This window comes from Monodon monoceros, unplaced genomic scaffold (assembly GCF_005190385.1).
Source record: "Monodon monoceros isolate NGI ecotype Baffin Bay Population unplaced genomic scaffold, NGI_Narwhal_1 Super_Scaffold_7, whole genome shotgun sequence".
NCBI classification, from domain to species: Eukaryota; Metazoa; Chordata; class Mammalia; order Artiodactyla; family Monodontidae; genus Monodon; species Monodon monoceros.
The window spans coordinates 46,933,854-46,961,700 of record NW_021703784.1 but is presented as its reverse complement, the minus strand read 5'-3'; the positions used below and the strand labels follow the sequence as shown (position 1 = coordinate 46,961,700).

General features: G+C 38.6%; 1 protein-coding gene across 3 annotated transcripts in view; it reads right to left on the bottom strand.

Moving 5' to 3' along the window:
- DLG2 (discs large MAGUK scaffold protein 2) overlaps positions 1 to 27,847 on the bottom strand; it is a 2,046,181-nt gene that overhangs the window by 746,028 nt on the left and 1,272,306 nt on the right. For all 3 annotated transcript variants that reach the window (XM_029208176.1, XM_029208177.1, XM_029208181.1), the window contains one exon: positions 11,066 to 11,119. In XM_029208176.1, the coding sequence (XP_029064009.1) occupies positions 11,066 to 11,119 (54 nt within the window). The remainder of the gene's footprint in view (positions 1 to 11,065; positions 11,120 to 27,847) is intronic.

Sequence of the window (27,847 nt, the reverse complement as noted above, 5' to 3'; positions counted from 1 at the left end):
ATTTCGTTCTTCCTGTATGCAGTATTTCCTACCCTACCCTTCACCCCTTCTTCAGTCTAGCATCCAGAAGCTTCTTTGGGTGTCCACTAGCATCTCTCAAATTTTAGTGTGCATAAGAATCACCTGGGGTGCTTGTAAAAACATAGATTCCTTGGCCCTACCCTCAGAGATTGTGATTCTTTAGGTCTCTGGTGGAGCTGGAGATTCAGAAATTCTAGTAATCTGCCTGGTAAAATCTGCTGCTACCAGTTCAGAGGCTGCATCTTGAGTAGCAATGTTGTAGAGAAACTATATAAATCCTTCCCAGGATTATTTACCCTTGTTCTTAACCTGCTCTGCCAGGCTGAGCTCCTTAGAGCAACAGTGGCTTCTTTGCCTAGGTATATGGAGCACGTGCCTTCAAAGGAGCCATTACAGAAAGAAGGGCCTGTGTGCGACTCTCATCCATCAATCACATTCTTCACTTGGACAACTGTTGTATTTTCTCGTTGCTTCCCACCTTAGGTCCAATACGACAAGCCTACGTACAGGCTTCCCAGCAGATGAGGAGTGATGAGTAGAGTAGGCAGCAAAGTGCCCTCTAGAAGGGAACCACAGGGAAAAAAGATTGAGGTAGGTGTGTGAATGAATAAGTAGATCAGGTCTTCTACTGGAATAATTAAAAGAATTATTCCAGTCTAAATAGGAGTTTTATAATTTCACGGAAAGAAAATGATGGGAGAATCAGTGAACTTTTAAGAAGGCTTTTAGTAATTGCTTGCATTTGCTTCCGTGTGTGTCATGTATAAGAGCCTTTAAATTTGACAAACACTTAAGGGCCATGAGGACAGGGACCATGTCTTCCACATGAACATACCCAACAATTTCCTAGGAAAGGGATGACTATTTAGAAGATTTGAAAATACTTAATTCTAAGAGGGAAATGAAACCAACTCACAAAAAGTTGGGAGGGTAATTTTATCATTAATTAGGTAATATATATAAAACACCTAGGATAATTATTTTAATTAAATTTAAATAACCACATGAGGCTTGAAGCTACTGCCTTGGAGAGCACAGGTCTAAAAGCTTATACAGCATACTAGTTGGCCACTACGTGTGTCTATTTGCTGAACTGAACTGATCCTTTTTCCTACAGGTATGCATATATTTAAGGTGAACGAGTGAAAAGGACAGCTGCCCCAGGGGCAGACCAAAAGGTGTGGTGAAAGGACAAAGACAGCAGGATCCAAACCGAAAAAAGAAGCTTCTGCCATATTGACCAAGCTTCTCAAAATTTAACATGCATACTAATCATTGGGGTTCTTCTTAAGAACACAGATTCTGATTTAGTAGGCCTTGAGTGACAACTAAGATTCTATGCTCACAAGCTTCCAGGTAATAATGATGCTGCTAGTCAATGGGCCACATTTTAAGAAGTAAAGATCTAGATGTAGGGCAGCCCACGAACCTACATAACTGCTATTGGCCCTACCACTGAATTAGCTATGACTTCCGCATTCTTGTCTCAACAGTTCAAGATGATTAAGTCAAAGGCATGCTCTGCTTTATCAAAGGCACCCCCCCAATCTTATGATGAACATTTATTAAGCATCTTCTACATACTGGGAAGAATATTTATAACAACCCCTGAAAGGCAAATATTATTACTCTCGTTTTACAAATAATAAAACAGAGGCTTAGATGCATAATTTGACTTAACCTGACTTGCCTGACTTAACTCAGGCAAGTACTAACTGGCAGAGGTGGGCTTAGAACCCAGTTGCTCCTGAATTCAAAGGCTAGTCTCTCTCATTAGACTCTTGTTACACAACGTGTGATGCACAATTTAGCAGCAGCTTCACCTGGAAACTTATTAGAAATGCATACTGTCAGGAGCCTTCCTACACCTACTAAATCAGAATCTTCATTTACGATCTCCAGGTGATTCTTATGCACATTAATATTTGAGAAATACTAAAAGATGTTCCACTTTTTGCCTTTTAGAGCAAAGTAACAAATGGAAAGGGATCTGCTGATCGTGGCAGTTGAGAAATGGATTTAGGTTGGCTAGGTTTGACTGTGGAACAAATATTGATAGCACTGCCTCTATTGCTAAATTCCTATTGCCTCATGGGCATAGTTAAGCCAATATTAAGCTGTTTTCTGGCATGTAAGTATATTTCATTTCTGGATAATACTACAAATCCAACAGATAAAAATATCAACAACATAGTTTTAACAGTGTTCACGGGAAACACCACCAAAAGAAACAAACTTGTTTGCTGAAAAATAAATGTACTAAAATCAGCAAATTCTTCAAAACTATCTCCATCATTAATCACTGCCAGAATGGTTCAAAGAAACAAACAATTCTGCTTTCTCTCCCTTCATGGATAATTCTGGAAAACCATCCAATTAAAAGTGAATAGTAGCCTAAATCACAAGGGTCTGTTTTTGTACAAAGTGACTCAAAGAAATTAATGCCTAACTCTCCAGCTCTATGACCAAGTGCTTGGTCATCCCATTTCTGCAATATGGCAACTTCCTCCTCAGAGAGTTCTTATTCTCAGCTTCTTGCCGCTGGGATCAATCAGAAATGCATTTTAAATCTTGTTTAACAACACCTCTTGGTCTCAAGCTCATTCTTTGGCTCCCAAATGAAACTCACTGCTAATTTGATTGTTTCTCTGTGTCCCTGAATCCACATTATCTTTTATTTTCTCTCATCCCCAACTCTTCTCACCAATCTTTCACTCACACTGTCAGCCTTTCCTAGGGTTGTTTTATCCCCTTTAAATCACTCTCTTGTCCTCCGCCCCAGAATCACAGCTCTATTTTCATCCAGTGACCTTTCACATTTAAAGCTCTCCATAAAAATCTCACTGATAATATTGTAAGAATATTATGGTGGCTTTCAATTTGCCTTTACATAAATGATCTTGGCAGTCAAATACAATGGGTGATACTACTAAGGACTCTCAACATTTTTGTAACCTAACTCTTCCTTCTTCTTTTCTCTCATCTACTCTCCTCTCTTTTCTCTCTCTCTCACTTTCTTGGGAGGTTTTCCAAGACACAATCCTGGAATTTCTGGAACAAAGTTCCTTGTCTCCACTGTTATTTCTACCTCTGGAAATAAAGTGGCAGACAACAAAATGTCTCACAGGAAAGCAAAATCATTATACTGCTAATACTAGCTAGATGTTCCTTTTATTTTCAATATTTTCCCTTAGACATCCTTGATAATGTAGACAATCACTCTCCATACCAGTTGAATCAGTTCCCCTTGGCATTTTGTTTATTTCTACCAATATTTTTAAAGTGTAAGATTCCTTCTTTTGTACCTATTTTTTCTTACAATGGGACATATACAGATTCTTAGCCCTTTTATTTAAGGCTTTGGTGGGGTAAATTAGTTTCTTGTTCAGAAAATATTCACTCCATCCTCCACCTTGAATTTGGCAATATGACTTACTTTGGCCACTGGGGTGTTAGTAGATGGGATATGAGCAGAGGCTGTAACTCAACTTGTGTCTTGGGCTTGTATATTCTTGCCTCCTTTATTGAAAATAAGGTGACCATATGTGCGTGGGTTTACGTCTGGGCTTTCTATACTCTTCCATTTATCTATATTTCAGTTTTTGTTCCAGTACCATACTGTCTTGATTACTATAGGTTTGTAGTATAGTCTGAAGTCTGGGAGTTTGATTCCTCCAGCTCCATTTTTCTTTCTCAAGATTGCTTTGGCCATTCGGGGTCTTTTGTGTTTCCATACACATTCTGAAATTTTTTGTTCTAGTTCTGTGAACTAGAACATTGCCATTGGTAGTTTGATAGGAATTGCATTCAATCTGCAGATTTTCACAATGTTGATACTACCAATCCAAGAACATGGTATATCTCTCCATCTGTTTGTACCATCTTTAATTACTTTCATCAGTATCTTATAGTTTTCTGCATACAGGTCTTTTGTCTCCTTAGGTAGGTTTATGCCTAGGTATTTTATTCTTTTTCTTGCAATGGTGAATGGGAGTGTTCCTTTAATTTCTCTTTCAGATTCTTCATCATTAGTGTATAGGAATGTAAGAGATTACTGTGCACTAATTTTGTGCCCTGCTACTTTACCAAATTCATTGATTAGCTCTAGTAGTTTTCTGGTAGCATCCTTAGGATTATCTATGTTTAGTATCATGTCATCTGCAAACAGTGACAGCTTTACTTCTTCTTTTCCGATTTGGATTCCTTTTATTTCTTTTTCTTCTCTGATTGCTGTGGCTAAAACTATGTTGAATAACAGTGGTGAGAGTGGACAACCTTGTCTTGTTCCTGATCTTAGAGGAAATGCTTTCAGTTTTTCACCATTGAGAATGATGTTGGCTGTGGGTTTGTCATATATGGCCTTTATTATGTTGAGGTAAGTCCCCTCTATGCCTACTTTCTGGAGGGTTTTTTCAAAAATGGGTGTTGAATTTTGTTAAAAGCTTTTTCTCCATCTATTGAGATGAGCATATGGTTTTTCTCCTTCAATTTGTTAATATGGTGTATCACATTGATTGATTTGTGTATATTGAAGAATCCTTGCATTCCTGGGATAAGCCCCACTTGATCATGGTGTATGACCCTTTAATGTACCGTTGGATTCTGTTTGCTAATATTTTGTTGGGGATTTTTGCACCTATGTTCATCACTGATATTGGCCTGTAATTTTCTTTTTTGTGACATCTTTGGTTTTGGTATCAGGGTGATGGTGGCCTCGTTAGGAGTATTCCTGAGCTAGGGAGTATTCCTCTCTCTGCTATATTTTGGAAGAGTTTGAGGATAGATCTTATCTCTTCTCTAAATGTTTGATAGAATTAGCCTGTGAAGCCATCTGGTCCTTGGCTTTTGTTTGTTGGAAGATTTTTAAGCACAGTTTCAATTTTAGTGCTTGTGATTGGTCTGCTTATATTTTCTATTTCTTCCTGGTTCAGTCTTGGAAGGTTGTGCTTTTCTAAGAATTTGTCCATTTCGTCCAGGTTGTCCATTTTATTGACATATAGTTGCTTGTAGTAACCTCTCATAATCCTTTGTATTTCTGCAGTGTCGGTTGTTACTTCTCCTGTTTCATTTCTAATTCTATTGATTTGAATCTTCTTCCTTTTTTTCTTCATGAATCTGGTTAACGGTTTATCAATTTTGTTTATCTTTTCAAAGAACGAGCTTTTACTTTTACTGATCTTTTCTATTGTTTCCTTCATTTCTTTTTCATTTATTTCTGGTCTGATCTTTATGATTTCTTTCCTTCTGCTAACTTTGGGGTTCTTTTGTTCTTCCTTCTCTAATTGTTTTAGGTGAAGATTAGGTTGTTTATTTGAGATGTTTCTCGTTTCTTGAGGTAGGATTGTATTGCTATAAACTTCCCTCTTAGAACTGTTTTTGCTGCATTCCATAGGTTTTGGGTCATCATGTTTTCATTGTCATTTGTTTCTAGGTATTTTTTTATTTCCTCTTTGATTTCGTTAGTGATCTCTTGGCTATTTAGTAGAGTATTGTTTAGCCTCCATGTGTTTGTATTTTTTACAGATTTTTTTCCTGTAATTGATATCTAGTCTCATAGCATTGTGGTCAGAAAAGATACCTGATACAATCTCAATTTTCTTAAATTTACCAAGGCTTGATTTGTGACCTAAGACATGATCTATGTTCCCTGAGCACTTGAGAAGAAAGTGTTTTCTGTTGTTTTTGGATGGTATGTCCTATAAATATCAATCAAGTCCATCTTGATTAATGTAACATTTAAAGCTTGTGTTTTCTTATTTATTTTCATTTTGGTTGATGTGTCCATTGGTGAAAGTGGGGTGTTAACGTCCCCTACTATGACTGTGTTACTCCTATGTTGGGTGCATAAATATTTACAACTGTTACACCTTCTTGGATTGATCCCTTGATCATTATGTAGTGTCCTTCTTTGTCTCTTGTAATAGTCTTTATATTAAAGTCTATTTTGTCTGATACGAGAATTGCTACTCCAGCTTTCTTTTGATTTCCATTTGCATGGAATATCTTTTTCTATCCCCTTACTTTCAGTCTGTATTGTCCCTAGGTTTGAAGTGGGTCTCTTGTAGACAGCATATATATGGGTCTTGTTTTTGTATCCATTCAGCCAATCTATGTCTTTTGGTTGGAGCATTTAATCCATTTACATTAAAGGTAGTTATCAGTATGTATGTTTCTATTACTATTTTCTTAATTGTCTTGGGGTTTTTATTGTAGGTCTTTTCCTTCTCTTGTGTTTCCGGCCTAGAGAAGTTTCTTTAGCATTTGCTGTAAAGCTGGCTTGGCGGTGCTGAATTCTCTTAGCTTTTACTTGTCTGTAAAGGTTTTTAAAACAAAGACTATGACAAGAGACAAAGAAGGACACTACATAATGATCAAGGGATCAATCCAAGAAGAAGATATAACAATTGTAAATATTTATGCACCCAACATAGGAGCACGTCAATACAGAAGGCAAATACTAACAGCCATAAAAGGGGAAATTGACAGTAACACAATCATATAGGGGACTTTAACACCCCACTTTCACCAATGGACAGATCATCCAAAATGAAAATAAATAAGGAACAAAAGCTTTAAATGATACATTCAACAAGATGGACTTAACTGATATTTATATGACATTCCATCCGAAGAAAACAGAATACACTTTCTTCTCAAGTGCTCATGGAACATTCTCCAGGATAGATCATATCTTGGGTCACAAATCAAGCCTTGGTAAATTTAAGAAAATTGTAATTGTATCAAGTATCTTTTCTGACCACAACACTATAAGACTAGATATCAATTACAGGAAAAGATCTGTAAAAAATACAAACACATGGAGGCTAAACAACACACTACTTAATAACCAAGAGATCACTGAAGAAATCAAAGAGGAAATCAAAAGATACCTAGAAACAAATGTCAATGAAAACACGACGACCCAAAATCTATGGGATGCAGCAAAAGCAGTTCTAAGAGTGAAGTTTATAGCAATACAATCCTACCTTAAGAAACAAGAAATATCTCAAATAAACAACCTAATCTTACACCTAAAATAATTAGAGAAGGAAGAACAAAAGAACCCCAAAGTTAGCAGAAGGAAAGAAATCATAAAGATCAGATCAGAAATAAATGAAAAAGAAATGAAGGAAACAATAGCAAAGATCAATAAAACTGAAAGCTGGTTCTTTGAGAAGATAAACAAAATTGATAAACCATTAGCCAGACTTATCAAGAAAAAAAGGGAGAAGACTCAAATCAATAGAATTAGAAATGAAAAAGGAGAAGTAACAACTGACACTGCGGAAATACAAAGGATCATGAGAAATTACTACAAGAAACTATATGCCAATAAAATGGACAACCTGGAAGAAATGGACAAATTCTTAGAAATGCACAACCATCTGAGACTAAACCAGGAAGAAATAGAAAATATGAACAGACCAATCACAAGCACTGAGATTGAAACTGTGATTTAAAATCTTCCAACAGGGGGCTTCCCTGGTGGCGCAGTGGTTGAGAGTCCGCCTGCCAATGCAGGGGCCATGGGTTCGTGCCCCGGTCTGGGAAGATCCCACATGCCGCGGAGCGGCTGGGCCCGTAAGCCATGGCCACTGACTGTGCGTCCGGAGCCTGTGCTCCGCAACGGAAGAGGCCACAACAGTGAGAGGCCCGTGTACTGCAAAAAAAAAAAAAAAAAAAAGTATAATCTTCCAACAAACAGAAGTCCAGGAACAGATGGCTTCACAGAGGACCATATATTTCTAAAACCAAATTTGCTATTTGGCAAAATTAATACATTTACTTGTAATGAAATTATTTTTGGGGAGGACTTTAATGCATAAGTTAAAATTTGTCATTTAGGTAATATTTTAAGGAAGGAAATGTTCTTATGCAACATGACTGAAATGCTCTGGGGAACTCTGAATTTGTTTTTTCATTAAATAGAACTGAAATTATGTGAACTAGAACATGTGACAGAAAAGAGGAAAACAAAGTATAGAACACCAAGGAATGAGAAAATAGACTGCAAAAGGAACAGTGATTTCTTCAAGGTCACCCAGTGAGTCAGGAACAAAAGGGAGGGTTAGGCCTATGTCCAGACACAAAGCACATTCATCTACATTAATGCTTGTGTGCTAAATCTGCCATTTTTCAATACATAATATAGTTATGTTTCTCATACATGGGGGAAGATATTAATATTTAATATTCTCTCAGGGTCTAGCACATGTTACTGCATATGTATTTATTGAATAAAATAATACATAAATAAACCCCCATTAACTGGAAGTTAATGACACATGATTTCATACACATAACCTTATGAGAACCTCACTATCACCTCTGAGGTAGATATTATAATTCCTATCTTATATATCAATTTACGTCCAGAAGGAGTAAATGAATAGCTCAACAACACACTGCCATGAGAATTGGGACAGTTTCATCATACTTAGCAAACGTCTCTAAAGATCCTACCCTTAAGGAAGCTCAAAGAGGGTTTGCATTAAGTACAACAAAGTTGAAGATAATTTTAAAAAATCCCTTTGAAGAACTCAAAATCAGATACAAAATTGATATTTAGGAGAATGAGACCAATTTGATTAATTTGTTATACATGGCTGATTTTACTAGCTAATCAGTTGGGCTACCAATTGAGCATGTCTATACAAAATCCTTAGATTCTTATTCATAAATTATTTGTACATGAGGGCATCTGGAAGTTAGTCATGAAAACGCTAATAGAAGGCTTTGAATAAATATAGGTCTATCACAAGAAAGCAGTCCTACTTAACACGGTCAAGTCTCTCTGCTCCATGTCTACTTCAAAGCACTGCTCATCTGCTTTAGATGATGCCAATGGGTATAGCAAAGAGATTCACTATATTAAAGACATAGAATCCGGGGCTTCCCTGGTGGCGCAGTGGTTGAGAGTCTGCCTGCCGATGCAGGGGACACGGGTTCGTGCCCCGGTCCGGGAAGATCCCACATGCCGCGGAGCGGCTGGGCCCGTGAGCCATGGCCGCTGGGCCTGCGCATCCGGAGCCTGTGCTCCGCAACGGGAGAGGCCACAACAGCGAGAGGCCCGTGTACCACCAAATAAAGACATAGAATCCCTTAATATATATATGGATCCCTGCCTCAAGGGTATTTAAGCTTCTGTGACAACTTGTCATCTACCCAGAGCTACACATTGCTGAGGAGTAAGTAACAAAACTTTGTTCTCAAGCTGAGAGGCAGAAAAGGAGGGAGGGAAGGAGGAAACACAAGCAGCAGAAAGATCAGAGTTAAGTAAGATCTCAAACTCTACAGCCAGGATACCTAGATTCATTCTTGGCTCTGCCTCTTACTGTGCAATTTTAAGAAAGTTACTTAATTTCTTTATGACTCAGTTTCCTCATCTGTAAAATGGAGAAATTAATAGTACCTATCTCATAGGGTTGTTACGAGGATTAAATAAGGTAATATTTGATAAGTGCTTAAAGCAGCGTCAGGCATACAATAATCCTAATATAAACGTTTGAAAAACAAAGAAGGGTAGGAAGAGTGAGAGATAGAATAGGGAATACTATGTGTCTTTAATATTTGCTTTGCTTCCTTCCAACAGAGTCGTTTACTTTCCACAGCTGGGGCCACTTGATTCCTACCGGTAAGCTTAACCCCATTTCCAGTCTGACCCCAAATGACTCTTGTTCAGAAAGATTTAAGAAGCCCTAGTTCAGTAGTTCAGGTGATTCAGCATTAAAGTCAAGCTCGCTGTTATTCCTGTCCTGACCCTGCGTCCCAGTTTTAATCACTTGTCCCTGTAACCAAGTCCCAACTTGCACTCCAGTTCTGGCATTCTGCTCCCCTGTGGCCGAGTCCCGGCTTGCAGAACCTGCTCAGGGCCTCCAGTTCCTCTGAGGCAGGTATCTCCCAAAGGGCAGCCTTTAGACTAAACACACTTTGGCACAGAGTGTTTCAACTTTTGAGAATTAGTTGCCTGTAAAATTGTATAAAAATTCAAATTTCTGATTTCTCTTGAGAAACTGAATGGTCAGGCAACTCTTGATCCCATTTCCCTTTGGTCCCCACCCACTGGAGCCAAGTGGCAGCTGCTCTCACTTTGGAAGATCACATGCTCTCTATTCCCCTCTCTCCCCATGCCTCCTGCTCCATCTATTTCTGTGACTTGCTTGGTCCTTGTAGGCATTTGTGGTTGGGGTCTAAGACTGAGAATAGCCAGTACTTACCAAGCACTTTGTACTCATTTAATCAAAGACCAGGGATCTGTTTGTTCTTGTGCATTATGCCTGCAGCCCTTCTCTTTGCTTCAAACCTTCTGTCTGCATGCATCTGTGTCCCATCTTCCTAAATCACTCTCCTCTATCCATCAGCTAGGGCGACTCACAAAGCTTTACGACTTTATGGACCTCCATAAAGTCAACCACTCATACCACTGTGGCCCAGCACCACTTTCCAATCACCCCTGCCCAGCCAGACTGTCGTCAAGAATTTTGGCCATCGTAGTGGTTATATTTCAGATACAGAATTGGGGGCTTTACTGATCTGCCTGTGCTTTTTATCTCATGCCCCATGCTTCTATAAAACCATACATCTTATTATATATAGATAGAATTCACCCTCCCAAAATTTTGTTCCAATTCTTGTTAGAAGCCTAGCAAAATCCATCAAATATTTGATGATCACTTATTATGTTCTAGACTCTATCATATAAATTGATTTGAGTATTCCTTTATTAAGAAACCCAGAGAAGTTTGTTCAATCTCTTTTCAGGGAACCACTTAAGAAACTAACATTATTTGATCACAACTGGCTGCGGTTTATTTTTCTCATGATAGGCCCTTGTGCTTTACAAAACAATGAATCAAAGAGGAAAATGTCAGCATGCCTAAGCTGTGAGTTAGCAAATATCAAAAGAAAACTCACAGAACTCGTGCTACACATCATTTCATGAGATTATCTGGATTGGGTAAAACGGAGTATGTACAAAATTTTAAATTCAGCTGATTGAGTTCTATCGGTTTTTAAAGATAGTCTTAATAAAAATGTTACTTACATAAGGAATCGTGTCCAAAGTATCTGTGTTGACAATTATAGGAGCAGGGCTGGCCTAAAAAAGAGAAATAGAAAAAAGTTTTAAATAACAAGTTGTCTATTCTGAGATAGGATCTGTTAACTTATTTAACCAAGAGCTCAACAGTATTTCTTGAGAACCTGTATAGGCACTATGTCAGGTGTTGCGGGGGGGGGGATAAATGAAGTGGCTCAGAGTCCCCTTCACCCTCCTCCCTTCATGTTTGCTACATTGACCACATAATGAAATGAAGTAAGCAACAGAACTCAAAGGTGAGGAAGTGAGGATTTGTGCAGTGTAAGAGGCAAGGACTTCTAATAAATTTGGCGAGGAGTTAAAAATTTCTTTATGAAACGGCTGTGCTAAAGAATTTTGATTTCTCTCTCATGGAAGCAAAATTAAACCTAAAACAATGTAACTCTTTTCTTTAAACTGGCTTTTGAGAGTATGTTGTATACAAAACAAAATAGAAGGGTTCACTTATTGACATCTTACATATATTTACTTATTTTTCATGCTGTGTTATACCTTTTCTTTGTCATTTATGCACCTTTGATGATATACTTTAGATATCCTCAGAAAATTAAAAATTAGTCAAAGGTGACAGAAAATCATATTATATATGCTAAAGTTTCTTTATTGTCCAAAATACAGCCATTCCTTTTAAAGTTGAATAGGAATCTGTGTAAAACTGATACAGGAGTGTTACAAGCCAAGTCATTAGAAAATAAGAGATTGCAATCTATTTGCATCAACCAATCTGACTTCATGAATATTAAGTAGATCTATCTTTATTTTCTGTTTCTAGAATATTCACAGCAACTTTTCCTTCATGCCCTGAAGGATCTTTAATCTCCTTCCCAAACTGCAGATTTCATTTGATAGAGGAAGTAGTCTCATCACGATTAATCGAGAGCTGTCCTATACGACACGGTAGTTTGCGCAAGTACCCAACTTTGGGACATTTCATTAGCTATGCCCTCTGGAGTTAACAGAGTTAACAGCTTTTTAATGTCAATCTGTGCCTATGGAACCCTAATCTAATGGCAAAACCAATGGCAATCCAGCAGATTTTACAGAACAAAATTCCAGGTTTTAACTAAAATCACTGGTCAGTGAAAACACGACCCTGTTCTACATATCTGCATAGTGGGTCAACTAAATAGTCATGGTTTATTTGTTAACTCCTCATATCAAGTACCTTGTGGATAAATAGGGGCTCTGGAGAAAGACAGTTTCCACTGGACCTCACCAAAAAACAGTGTTTGTTAAGAGGCCTGTAGTATAGGGAGAAGAACATGAGGTTTGGAGTCAGAAGACCTGGGCTCAAGTTTGGTTTACCAACTTCCTGATTATATGATTTGGGGGCTCAGCAACTTCTTGGTAATTTGATCTGGGGGCAAGCCCACTAACTCTCTTTGCCTCATTTTCCTTCTCTGTAGAATGGAAATAGAAATAATCACCTTCTAAAAAGGTTGTCTGAAGAATAAATGAGGTGATATATTTGAATGTGCTTTGTAAACATAAATTTCAGAATCAATGTTAAATGCTATCATTAGTTAATGCCCCTAAAGATGGACTATCATAAGGATAAAATACCATTGGATGGTTTGTGAATTGTTTATGCCCCAGAGATCTCAATGCTATGTTAGTGGCCCAGTTGCACTAAAAAGAACTGATTAGATCATGAAAATTACCATTTATTAAACACATATTACTTGTCCATTTATAAGAATATATATATATATATCTCCTAATTTAATCTCCACAAAACCATACTGATGAGGCATTACTGTCACTATCCCTATGTTATAGATGAGAAAACTGAGGCTCAGAGAAAATGACAGCTGAGATTTCACACCAGCCTTTCTGATCCACGTTTTCCACACTGAGTTGTTCTATGATTCCATTATCTAGGAGTCTCCATCACAAGAGTCCTGCAGTGATTTGAGATCTCTAGCAAGAGCAGCAAGTAAGACCCAGGCAAAGCAAAGACCACCCTGAAGGTAAGAGATGTGGCAGGATCTTGCATATTAGATGTTGAAAGCAAACTGGTAATTCCTTAATGTTTTTTTTTTGTTGTTGTTTGTTTTTTAGTTTTGATGATGTTTCTTCTGTGCTTTCTAATTGGTTCCCAGGACTCCCAAAAGATTTGTGTCTTGTCTCCTTGACTAGACTTCAAACTTTCTGAGTATCATATGCAATACTTGTATTTCCCCTTATTATATACTACACTTTGATCAATAAGTATGCATTGATTTGATTTGGGACTTTCAACTCATCTTACTCTTGTTTTCCTTCTATAAATTGCATTAATGTAGTCTGGAAATAAATATTATGCATAGGCTCAGTTCCTATACAATGATATTTATCACTTTTGTATGTTTCTACTGCTATTTTCCATTTCACGTATGTAAATTTGGTCTTTCCAATGAGACTCTCTCAATGACAAGGATTGTATACTTTCCTAGATTTTTTCACAGCATCTGGGTACACAGAAGGAGCTCAGGAAATACGTAGGATTACTGACTAAATGTAGCTATAAAGTATAGTACAAAGGAAAGTAATATCTCACTGAAAGCTTTGGAGAGCATTTCTGAGATAACCTCAAAATATCTTATGTTACCAACAAAACTGTGAGGACTTTTCCAATATCTACTATCACCTTCTTTCTTTAACCAGGCACCAACACTTAATTATCCAGTTTTTTGAAATAATAATTAATTATTTCATAAATGCAGGATGTAAAAGCATTTATGCATTTATGCATTGAAATACAATCTATGTAATGTGGAAAGTTCATTGCTCCTTCTTGGTGTTAAAAAGATCCAGAAGCACAGTTAATTCCTACATCTACAAAAGTCACTAAAAATGCATGAACAAACGTGTGTGGATTGTGTGAACAAACATACATCACATACATCTGACACTGGCAACTCCCTGATGTGAGTGCCAAGGAGATGCCAGGGTGGGCTATTCTGAATAACACAATATCCCACGACATCAGACTTTCTGAAGATTCCCCATTGCTCTGCTCCAGGACCCCCACAGCCCTCCCCAGACCATCTTCCCAGAAGCTTCCTGGAATCTATTAGGTACTCAATGGCACATAACAGCAGAGAATGAAAGCCCCGAGTTGTAGTAGCACAGAGTGCAGTAGAGTTCTAGGTATGGCCCATGAATGTGCTTTTCTCTCCAGCTGTTAATGTCAGATTTTCTCTTGGCTCAGCCTGACTCCTGTTTCTTTTCTCTCTTTTGAGATCATGTGAGTCCATGCCTAGTTTGATCAAGTTCGGTTTCTGAGTCTGAAAACCAGTTCCCCAGTTACTTTGATAATTCCCTCTAAGCTTCATCTCCACACTTCACACTGCCTCGCCATACACACCTTCTCTCTCCATACTGGATATTCTCTTTAACTGAATCCCTAAATCAAATGGATGACTTAGCAGATTCCAGCATCCCCCTTCAATATGCTTATTTCCATTAACTGGAAAGAGATTTCAGTATCAAATACAAACCCCCCCCCCAAAAAAAAACTCTCCTTTAAACCAGAAGCTTCAAGACTTGTCTTCATGTAAATATAAAGGCTTAAGAAAATTCATCTCTCTTGCACGACCCAGCTATGAGATGTAAATGGTTTGACTCTTATATTACATTCTCTTCCAAGTGGAAAAAAAAAAATAGTTTATAGCAAGAGGGAAGAATAAAGATAATCATAGAGAAGCCAGATGCAGGCAGAGAAAATACTGATACAATTTAAATTATTAGATCAAGTTATTCATAAATTCCTGCCACCTTCCTGTCCTTGGGTTCCATGGGATACCCAAATATTACATCGATAACTTTGCTTATGATAGTAAAAGAGAAATAAACTTCTGTTGCTTGCCACTAAGAGAATGTAACTAATAAAGAATCTTATATAGTGAATGCAAATTTTCAAAGAAGTTCATTAATTCCAACTGATGTGATATTTGTTAAGTGCCAGATCTGTGAAATACCTCTGACATAAATGGGCGGGTGGTCACCCAGCCAGAGGAAGACCCTTCAAGCAAGGTATTGGCAGGGGTGGTAGAGCAGCCAGTCAGTCAAAGAACATACTCTGCGAGGCTTAGGTCCTACAAGTACAGGCTAACCAGTGGGAGGGTCAAAAGACCGAATCCAGGCCTATACCTAAACTTTTAAGAAGCGAAGTAGAGAAGAAGAGAAACCCACACAGCCAAGGGACCCAGATACAGCACGAACTGAATAGTAACGTTGATGCGGCTAGGAATTGTGCAGGGATTTCAACTGACCTGGAACATGCAAGTAGAAGGCAGGTAGTTGACAGTAGGCCAAATTAACAGGAGGTAAATATGGCAAGAATAACTTGTGAGCTGTTCTGGGGGCCTAGAATCTTTGGCTTATCTTCTTAAAGGACAAGGCTCCTGAATATGCAAGAAGTAACACAGGCTCTATCTACAGCGTGGCATGACAACTTAAAACAAAATGGAGCTCACTGACACTTTTAAAATGAGTTCATTTGTGTGTGCATATGATTTCACTGAGAGAGGTGGAGATCCCAGAAACTCAAGATAAATATTAGCTGGTTTAGATTGGATGCTACAAGATACCATACTAAGAGTCTTTTAGCTTCACAATTCCCACAGAGGCAGGACAACGTTATTTTTATTAGGTTTTTCTCCCTAATCCTCCATCATGTTGGCCCATTCTGGAAATTAAAAACTGTGATGTGGTTGGGGGGACTTCTGCCTCAATTTACTGCCTGTAGTTCTCTTGTGGACTGAAACCCTTTCTTCCTTCTCCTTCTTTCCCACAATCTGTTGGGTGGAGCCACACACCCCTAGTTGTCCGCAGGTAAGGTCCTATTCTTACTTGAAGGAGATACCAGGATTTACCTACTTGAAGGATCCGTAGTTGCCTGGTTGATCATCATCACTGGCTGAGCATCATGACTACCTGGAATCTCACGGTACCATGACCCACCATACCCAGATCTCCTGATATGTTAACACTGGGATGGATGATAATAAAGGCAAATACTTATACGGCACTTATTTATATCAATTAACTTATTTAATCCTCACATAACCCAATGAGACACTGTTATTCTCAATTTACAGGTGAGAAAATAGAGGTTAGGTAACTTTCCCAAAGTCAGACATCTGGTAAATAGATTGTCTTCAAACCCAAACAATCTGACAGTCTGGCTCAGAGTCCATGCTCTTTTTTTTTTTTTTAAGCTATATACTTTTATGTTATTTATTTTTTTTTACCATATTTTAAATTGAAGTATAGTTCATTTACAATGTTGTGTTAGTTTTAGATATACAGCAAAGTGATTTAGTTACACATACATACATGTATTCATTTTTATGTATTTTTTCAGATTCTTTTCCATTATAGGTTATTACAAGATAATGAATATAGTTCCCTGTGCTATACAGTAGGTCCTTGTTGTTTATCTGTTTTATATATAGTAGTGTGTATCTGTTAATCCAAACTCCTAATTTATCCTCCTCCCAACCCCGAGTCCATGCTCTTGACAATCATGCCCTACTGCCTTTCAGAATGGAATCACACTCTACCAGAACTCTTTAGATTCTAATTTTGACTGTTCACCAACAACTCAGAGGCCAGCTGAAAGCCAAATTAGACAGCCACCTTGATCCAGGATGGTTCCAAAACCCGCCCCTCCTCCCTCTGGCCCTAGTGCATTGTATGAACAAGCCTGAAGTTGCCATGACTTAGGAGAAGGCGAAGCACAGGCACACGCAGGCTGACTCAATCAGGATTTCTTTGAGTAAGCTCCAAAGAAACTCTTTGGTAAATTACTGATTAAAGACATATTGATGGTTACGTGAGAGACGAGGAAACAAAACAGGAAGAACAAATCTACTCGAGAATCATAAAACTTGAAGCTGAGGCCTTAAGAATCATTTAATTCTACCTTTCATTTTACAAATATGAAATGGAGAGAAAGGAAGAGGTATGCCCCAGAGCTCACAATTATTTAGTATCAAAACAGAAGACAGGATAATAGCAACAAGAATAACAATAATAAAATATTAAGCATTTACTGAATGAATATCATGTTCCAGGGTTGTGATAAATACTTAAGATACATCAATGCATTTACTTCCCAAGATGTTCTAAGGAAAACATTATCACTCTCATTTAAAAAAAGAAGAAAGAAAGAAGGGGAGGCTCAAAGTGGCTAAATCACTTGCCTAAGGTCACAAATCTAAGAGGTATCACAACCAGGTGTCAAACCCAGGCCTTTCCAGCCCCAGAACCCATGCTGGTAACCACCAACATCTCCTGATTCCCTCTCCTGAGTTTTTCCAGTTAAGGCCGAAAAATGCAGTTATTTTCTGCCCCGAAAGTTGCTAGTTTCTCTTTGCCAGTCTGAAGAGAAATTTCTCACCGTACTGACTCAGATTCAATTCCCAATTCTCAGAGGGTTTCTAGGTCCCTTAATCTCTTTCAAAACCCCGCTTAAAAAATGGGACAATGTTATTTTCCAGTTAACCTATTTCCCAAGAAGTTAGCTAGGGAAATAATGCATGTGAAGTGAGAAAGAGAGGTGTTCTATAGATGTAAGGTTATATTATTTATTACTGTGGTTATTTCTTGCTTTCCTGGATTTCCTCTCTCTTTTCATATTCCCTCTCAGCAAGACCGGCCAGGTGGGTGCAATTTGATCTGAGTCATCACCAATAGCAGCGCCAAGTGGTTCTGGCCTGTCACCAGGTTTGCCCTTACCCTGCAGCGACATAGGGCAACCCCCCTCACAGGTGAGGACACTGAGGCAATACCAGGTGAGTGGGCGAGTGAACAATGTGAGCGCCCAAGGCTTGGCTAGCCAAGGCATAACTGCAGGTTAATGGTCATGGCAGGATATCTCAAGGGAGCAACTTTGGAGGAAGCTAATACCCTGGTTCCTCTCCCTAGCACTTAATAAAACGCAGGGATCATTACCTACCTAGCTTACCACCAGACTGGCTCAGAAAATGGGAAGAAAGAATGTCAGATTTATGTGTGGCTTGAACTCGATTCATCTCTGCTTGCCTGAACTCTCTTAATAATAATAAAAAATAATATCCTCGCTCTACAGAAAACTGAGGCACAGAGATGTTAAGCAATTTGTTCAAGGTCATCCAGCCGGTAACGGCAAGGTCAAGAGTCAAACCTATCAGCCTAGTTCCAAAGTGGGTAACGCTTAAATACAAAATATTTGCTTCTGTTCCCTATTAAAATTTGATACGTATCCAGAAGTCTGTTTTAGTCAACACAAGTTCTTTCACTGATCTTTGAAAATACACCATTAGCATTTCTTCCCTTTGGATTAAAGTGATAACATGTCTGTTTGATCCTCCCTTAAAATACAAGGTACCGTAATATTTTGCAAAATATGAATGATAATCCTAAGGGCCACAGTTAGGCTGAGTTGGGCACCTCTTTATCCCTAGTACAGAAAAGATGGGGCAGCCTGGAGAATGAGGCACAGAAAGTAAAGACCCAGAACTAAACAGAGTTTTTCTTACTATATTTCTCTAGAATCAATCCCACTTGGAGAAACAGATATAAATTGCTTGAGCTGTTATGAAGACTCTTCAGACCTCCATCCTACACCCTCTCCACATACCTCTTTGCAGTTAGTGTAAAAGGCTAAAATAAAAGACTCACCAAAACTAGGTCTGTAGATCATCACTCAAACTCAAACAGATAATTATATTAGATTGGCCACCTATATCATGCTTCATAATTTATGAAGTGTGTCCACACACATTAGATCATTTCATTCCCACAGGCAGAGGAAAAGGAACTAACATTCATTGACCAATACCCACTGTGTGTCAGGAAATATGCTAAGCTCTTCACCTCTGCTTTCTTATCTGCTCTTCACAGAACCCCAGAGGGACTGGTGGAACTTTCCCTTGTCTATAGGTAAGTAAACAGAACCCCAGAGTGATCCAGCGTATTTCCCAACGTCAGACATCTAGAGAAAAGCAAAGCTGAGATTCAAACCTAGGTCTTCTGACTGTGAGCCCCTTGCTTTTTCCCATTATTAGTCCATGATGCCACAAATCCCACTGATTCACACTGAGCATTTATAGATCTAACTGCTTCATTTGTGCAAATGCTCTCTGAAGTTTGCACGAAGAATGGAGTCATTAGCTCAAATCTCAGATGTGGTTTAGTCAATGTGCCCCATGCCACAACAACCATACCTACTTAATTCACTGTTTCACTCCACGTGGTGCTATTCCTGGAAAGAGCCATGTGGATACCATCTGCTCCATTTTGCAAAGCCACTGAAGAGCTATAATCTTAGCAGTCCCGTTGTATTTTCCAGATTTAGGGTACCAGAATTCTGAGCAAGCTGTCAAATCTTGCTCAAAGCCGGTTCATCAGGCTTAGGTGGGGCCTGTTTCTTCTGTGGTACCTGGATCAGGGCCTTGCACACAGTGGGTGATCAATCAGTGATTGCTGTTTAGTTTCCTTCTCTCATCTCCTTTACTTCCGTCAGGCCAGGACTCTCACTACCCAAGCATACGCCTTGCTTATGCCTACTATAAGGTCACTGTTTACATTTCTTCCTTCTCCCACATCCTGAACCAATCATGGTCCCCTCTCTTATCTTCCTAACCAAGCTCCCTCCATCCTGCAGGGACAATCTAAAGCCCCAGACTCTCCATGAAAGCTTCCTCAATCCTCACTGCAGGCCTCGATCTGTCCATCCTGCCCCTCTCAAATTTTAAAACATGCATTATTTGTACTAATTCAGTTCACATTAAATTATAAATATAAAGGAAAAGAAATTACGCGAAAGCACCAAGTTCTGCCATTCTTAATGAACGTTTCTTTCTGTTCTTACACGTAGGTTGATGGCTAAGTGGTTCATGTGTGACATTTGCATCTCCTTGATGAAACTGTAGTCATTGTGAGGGCAGGGCCCTCATCCTACTTCATTTCTTCACCAGCCACTTCCACCAACACTCCTAACCGTGCTTGGCATACAGTATACTCAAAAGATGTTTGTTAATGAGTTTTTAAACCTTTGGAACTAGAACCACAGCAACAAGAGAGAAGATTCATGAGAAACCTGTGAGGCAACAGATTAGACGAAATGGGTAGAAAGGGGTAATTGCACGCTGCCCTCTGGTGACAAGCTGTTGTATCACACTGCCTGGTGCTATTGATAGCATCTGGAGCTACCATGCACTACAGACCATGCTACTCGGAACCATGGCATGTAAGTTATGGAAAGTTATAAACAGAAAGATTCTTCAGTGTCTACCATATGCTGTTCCTTTACACTCATTCTTTTCTACTTCTCATTACAAGCCTATGAGTTGCATGCTATAATTATGCTCATTATACAGATAAGGAGAGTGAGGCATGAACCTGTAACAAAACTTGCCCAAGGTCACTAGACTAAAAGTTAGAGGAGCCAAGGCTCACTCTTTTTGACTCCGAATCCATATTTCTGTGGTATCACCACCCTGTGTGGAGCGAGGAGATGTTCCTTGCTCTAATTTACTACCCCGCTGTACATTTCAGAAGTTGGAGAGGTGAGAGGAAGCCTGGGATCTGGTGAAAAAGCTAAGGACTCAAAGATTGTCAAAAAAGTAAAATGACATCCTCAGAATTTCTTAAACTTCTCAGATGAGCGTGAAGATATATCCCAAAAGATCCACCCCAAACTGGACATTTACTTGACACATCACGTTCAGTAACTCACAGTGAAAAGGCAATTCACTGAGCCTCCCAATTTATTTTTATATTTGAGAAATAAAGAGTGAGATGGATGACCTCTAAGAGTCTATGTCTCATCAAGGATCTGATTTCACTCATCATAAATTTGGACCTGCTGGGAAATACTGGAAAGAAGGCAGGGATGCTATACAAGTCTTCTTTCTGGATGGTGATGATCTCTGCTTTTATCATTCAGATACAGAAAGTCAGAAGACATGACATTAAGACAGGCATGCAGAAAAAAGACAAAAGTCGAGTTGGGAAAAGATCAATAATATAAAGTGGCTTCTAATGAACTGGATAAAGGATGAGGTTCTGCTGTCTTAGACAAGGCACCTCAAAAATCCACTTATGATCATTTTTATAATCTATATTTTGCATGATCATGTTTAGAGCCTGTATTCTGGTTTTCTTGTGAATAAGTTACTTTTCTGGCCATAAGACCATGCAATTAGTGGCAAAATATTCTCTTCCATATTAAAGAGAGAAAAGGATTTGAAGTGAAACAGAGAATTATCACCAAGCTCTTTCTTCCATTCTTGCCTTTCTCCATGTTCGGTAAGCCTTAACTCCAGGAAAAGTTTCTTAACATCTAAGGTCTGCTTGATTTTTTTCCCCTACCAATCATAATTTGATACTAGATAATATGCTCAAAGTTTAAAACATAACAGCCATGGAGAAAGTCTTAAAATATTTCATATCTAGAATGTTTTTCTGGGGTGTGTATGAGAGGAAATGTAAGGGAGAGAGATGAAAAGGAGGTGTGAGTTTGGTTTACTATTTCATCATTAGTAAGAGATAATGTTCTTATGTTCATGTTAGGCCTGGAAGGTGTTTCAATACCTGCTTTTAAACGATGGCACTTGGGCTGGGTTGTGGAAAAAACAGAGTAGACAACATTTTAGATCAATTTCCCTTATTTTAAATGCTGAAAACATCTATACGTCTATTAATCTCCCTTCTATCCACTTTTTCTTCAAAATTAATGTCTTATTTGAAATCATTTTCAATGAGGAAAAACATGGGGGAGAGAATAGATAAAAAGGAGAAGTGAATGTGGACTAGAAGAATAGAGGTTGGCTAAATACTGCCAGCATTTGCTGGTGCCAAAGAATATATTTTGCAGATGTGTTTGTATACTGTCATTGACTAGGCAATGAACTCTTTGTTTCACAGCCAAGAGACTACAAATCTCTAGGTCCAAAAATGCCACCCAGTTCCTAGCCCTGCAGCTGCCTTAGCTCCCCAGAGTGGCAATATCTATGTTACTTTGGGTTTCTCAGTTTTCCAGTGGCTTTCTTACCCTTTGTTATTCTGCAAGCAAGGGTTCTGTTCGCCAGTTTACCTCCTCCTGGGCCTAGGATAATGCTACAATTGTGCCTATCAGAGGAAAGATGAAGGGATATTATCTGTTGCTGTGGGCTAGAGGAAAGAGGGTAGCAGTGAGAGAGAAGAATGAAATGAAGAGAAAGAAGGCAGAGAGGAGGTTGTTCTCTGGTACATGGGGACTCTGTCACAAGTTGGAGAGTGAAATGATGGCTCCCAGGCTGACTCTCCTCTGTTCTCTCAGACCACTTTGTCCACTGGAATTATAAACTCAGATACTTCGGAACCTTCATTCGTTTTATAAAGGATTTCCCCAACCAAGTGGAAAGGAGATGATGACTTCCTTATGAATATAATGCTTCTAACCTTACATCTCATGACCCCCTCCTTGCCCATTTTAACTTGACAAACATCATTTGCATGTTATGCTTTTATGTTATAGGAAGAGCACCTCCCAGCCCTATACTTGGAGTCAGCAGATAAGCCATCTAGGGACGGCTGAACCATTGCAGACCTTGATCAGGTCACTTAACTCCCTAAATTATTTCTAAGGCTACATTCAACTACTAATAAGAATTGGATGATTCCTGATTTTAATACTAACCTAATTTTTAATATCATAAAAGCAGCAATAAAAAGAGTTTAGGATTTGGGTCATCTAAGATTTAAGACATTTCTTCTTACTTTTATGATGGTCTTAGTCAAATAATTTAGCCTTTCTGAAATTTCTGTTCATGTACAAATGGAGATTATAAATTATTATTTGGTCAACCTAATGTGCTTCTTCAAGAAGCAGATGGGATAATATATAAAAACCCTATGCAAAACAAACAAACAAACAAAACACCCTGTACAATTTGTAAAAGGATACATTTGGGCTAATTATTAAAAATCAGCAACATTAATAATGGCAATCCTTACTGGTCACTTTCTTTGCTTAGCTGTTTTGCTAAGGGTGTAACTCACATTATGTCATTTAAACCACAAACAAACCTAAAAGTATCTGTATATTATCTAATTTTACAGAGGATGAAAGTGAGGTACAGAGAAGTTAAGCATTTACCCAAGATAGCAAGCGGTAGAGCCAGGATTCAGACCTAGATTTTTTTAAGCTAAAACTCTGAATCTGAGCAAAAGTGCAGTAGATTGAGACTGTAGCCCTACTACATTATGTTTTACTACTTAACCACTTCTGACCCCAGCCACTTCAATTTTTTGAACTTCAATTTTCTTATGAACAATATGGGATATTAAAACCTGTCTTGCTTACCTTACAAAGTTGTAATGAGAGAGAATCTAGTTTACACTGCTTTGAAAATTGCAATAAGATAAAAAAGGATAAGGAAAATATAAGGTAGTAGTAATAGTGTAGTGGGGGCTCTCAGCAGCAGCAACAGTAAAAACATTAGTACAGTATATTTTCTGGTGTCTACACAAGATAAACATTAGAAACTCCATTGTTCTTAGGCATGTTCCTGCTAAATAAAAACATCTAAACGGAGCTTAAAAGAGTACTATTTTTCTAGTATTAGCTTATTAAAGGTTTTGAGGGTTTGATATGTGTGTGTTTTAATTTTGTTTTGTTACTTGTAGGAGGACTACTGTTATTAACCCCGAGCAACTGTCTATTTTTCTGCCCTGTTACAAATATGTTTGGGGCCCTATTTTTGTAATTTCCGGAGTAGGTGAGGAAAGTGGGAGAAGCAGAGGATGGGCTTACTCTGTTGTACCATAACATATATCTGCACTAATACCCCATTTTGATGAGTCAACACAAACATTTTACAATGAGCGATACTGATACAAAGATGAAGCCATCCTGCACTGGGCGTTAATTTTTCACGGACTCCAGATACCTATGCACAGAAATCACGAGACCAGCAGTCAAAGAAATGCAAACTGCACAAGAGAGGAAGATAAGAAGATGGCAAGTTTTGTCTTTTGTTCAAAAACAAAAGTGACAATTTCATTCCATTTTACCACAAATCTGCAAATGTTCATTTAGGTCCAGGCTGTTGCAATTATCCAGGTCACTTCAGATACGGTTCTTTCCTTCCCCTTTAGGTTGAACATCTCTATAGATTATGTGTCACCTTTATTCCTTTACTAATAGAAATTCCATTAATAGCCTTGTTCATATTCTTTGGAAGGAAATAGACTAAAAACTGGGGTATTACTAGACAGAAGTGCAAAGTAAGGCTAAGAGGAATGAAATAGAAAAAGGCATCTGGCATGATTGAGAATGATGAGTCAAGTAATATTTAGAATCCAGAAAGGACAAAACACACTTGGAACACCATGAACTAGGACTGAAACTCATCATTGAACAAATCCTATTTAGAGCTGACCTGAGCTTATGATGGTTCAAATTTGACATTCAGGGGCTGGGGGCAGGGTCTGTGGAAGGGATGGTTGAGCTGAGGAGACAGGTTTCAAGGATGTATTTGAGACAAGAAGAATTATTTCCTCATTATCATCTCACTGCTGCCTAAGTTCTTACATTTTAAGTATTAATCAGCCCATACAGATTTGTTTAGGAAACATCATATTTAAGGCACTGTACTTGGGGCTGCAGAATCTAGGAAGAGGAAACACATGGTTTTGCTCTGCAAAGAGTTTACAGTGTCCTGTGGAAACAAGAGGAATCCCCCGAATGCTTCTAATACAAAGCAGAGAAACATCACAAGAGAAATAGGGCAAAGTACCACGGTGGGTGTGAAGGAGAAAGGCAGGTGGGATTAGGGTCAGAAGGCCTGGTTTCTCTCCTGGTCTTAGCATCTATATGATTTTAAACAAGGTACTGATCCTCTAAAATGGAGACAATAATATTGGGGCCATTTCATATTGGTACTGCGATGATTAAAGGAGCAAGTATAGACTAAAGCCACGTGGAAGTAGGTTTCCTACTCTTAGTTTTCTTCAAGGAGTGTTAATCAGGGTTGAAATAATGAGGGAGAAGGCATATCATTTGGTTACATAGTATGAGGTAAGTCTCACGGAAGGGGATGTGAGTTAAGTATTGAAGGATGGAACTTCACCTTGAAGCTTAATGTACTCTGTCGATTTGCTCACCTTTTCTCCAGCTGCTGTTCTGCCCTTTCGTGTAGGGATGGATCCTGTCCCTGGACCACTAGCCACTAATCAGTCCCTGCTGTAATGAAGGTTCTCTGGTTGCAGGGAACAGAAAGCCACTTGCACTAGCTTAGGCAAAATGTGAACATATCTGGTTAAAAGGGGAAGAGGCTCAGCAGTTAGGCACTTGATAGATAGGAACTAAGAACTGGGAGTTCTGAGGGACCCAGGAAGCCACAGTCCAGCCTCTCCCAACCTCTCACCATTTCTGGCAGACTCATCTCTCTCATTATCCTTCTTTGGGACCACTTGGTTTCTTATTTGCTTTTCTCTTTCTACATTTGTTTCATTCTTTCATATTTGTGCACAAGCTTTTCCTGCTTCTCCACGTATATTTCCTCAGTTCCGGGCATAGACAGGTGTTAACCTGTGGGCAGAGATTTTCTTCTAAGGCTCCGTAAGTATTCAGTTCTTCCTTTCTGATTGACCTACAGGATCTTTACCTTAAATAAATGACCCAACTCTCATCCTTGTTGTTCCCGACATTCCTTCCGAATGCTCAAAGAGGAAGATCAGGACTTGAGGAAAGTTGATAAATATCCCTCACTCCATACTGTTCTTTCAGGCCTAAGTGCCTTCGCACCTACTGTTGCAGCCTCACTCTCCTCCTTCATCTGATAAACCACTATTTTAAAACCATCCAAAGCCTTCTCTCCTCTTTTCAGTCTTCCTTGGTCATCTTTCCTCTCCATTCCAAGCAGATGGATCACTCCCACCCGGCTGCATTTACTGTGGTTTGTATATCCCTTGATTACTGCTTTTAGCATGCTGTGCTGCAGGTGTTTTGGTTTCAGTGGTTTTCTCCTTATTCTAGTGAACCTGTTAAGAAGATGGGCTCTGGAGCCAGATAACTAGTTTCAAGGCCTGGCCTTTCCATTTATTAGCTATGGGATCATGAGGAAGTTACTTAACCTCTGTAAATTTTGTAAAATGGAAATGATAGTGCCCACATCAGAGAGCTGTTGACAGAACTGAGTGAAGTAATATGGGAAGGGTTTAGAACAGTACGTGACACACAATAGGTGCTCAATAAATACTATCACTTTTATACTAAAGTATCAAGTCCAGCATGTGTCAGACAGGATGTACTAACTGTTTGCTAAAGAAATTAACATGTGCTTTAAGACTACAAAATATTTGGGAAAGAATGATTTATTTGTTTTGTTTGTAGTGGCTTTGCAAAATATCCACAGTTGCTGCACTATTCTGATAATAGATATATATACGTGTATGTATATGTGCAATATTAAGTTACAATTGTGAGAAATGCTATGAACAACTTTCACAGGATAGGATTCAAGTGTGCAGTACAGATGTATATGTAACTATTCATTTAATGTTTGTCTCATCCATTTGAATGTAAATGCCCTCAGGGTAGGGTTTGAACTTGTGCTATTTATTGCTATATGCCTAGGCATATTACACAGCTTCTGATACATAAAAAGTATCTGATAAATATTGGTTAAGTGAATGATCAGATGGAAAATGAACCACGATTACACCATTAGTAAGTACCTTTACTATTCCTTTCTACTTGGAATGCCCTCTTCCACCATCGTGACTACATATCAAAATTCTATTTGATCTTCACAGCTCAGCTGAGGTACCCTTCCACGAAGCCTGGCACCCCTTTTCTTAACTCTTATGGTAATTCATGGGTACTTAAGGGACCCAACACTTTTTATCTGGTGTTAGAGTGATTTGTGTGTCCGTTTGAAAATTCCCAGTGGGCAGAATTCCATGTAAGTATCCTCAGGGATTCTCCTGATTTATTCATTTTAGTATTTGAACCAATGCTTGGCAAGCTGCATGAACCTCACATTAGACCAAATCCAAACATGATGACTACCAGCGTAGGGAAAATCAACTTTGTTCATGGCAACAAAAGACAGTAAGGTACCATTTGGGCAAGGGGTAATGCAGTCTCTATTCCAAAGTGATGGTGTCACAAAGAAGTTGAAGTGTACCTTCAGGTCCTTATCCTGTGCCTAGGACCATGCCTAGAACATAGTAGGGGCTCAATAAAATCTGAGTGAAGTGAACGAACTAATAAGTGAATAGGAACACAGGCAAGTCTCTATGAAAATAACTACTAAATATGGGACAGTTTTTTACAAGCATATCCGCTCATTTGAGTGATAAAACAGCAAAGTCTTTGATTTGCTGATATACAAAGATACCGACTATCTAGAAGGATGCTCTTACAGCTCCATTGATGGAACTAATTTTTAGGACTTCATGAGAGAGCTTTTTCTTAGTCATTCATTCAATAAATATTTAGGTTACATTGGCTGGCACTTATGCTAAAGATGTGGGAAATTCTGCATTGCTGTTTTATACTCAAGGCTCTTGGGTCAAGAAGATGAACCTGCCTGAGAATCCAGATTTGATCTCCACCTCATCATTACAGGGCATGATCTGTTATGTGAAATCAAATACTGAAACTTTGAGAGTCTGTAATTTGTCTTCCTTCTTTCTACAGACTGTTTTGGGCAGTACATTATCCAGGTAACAGCTGCTTTAAGTTTCCCCTCTCCAGTGTATATT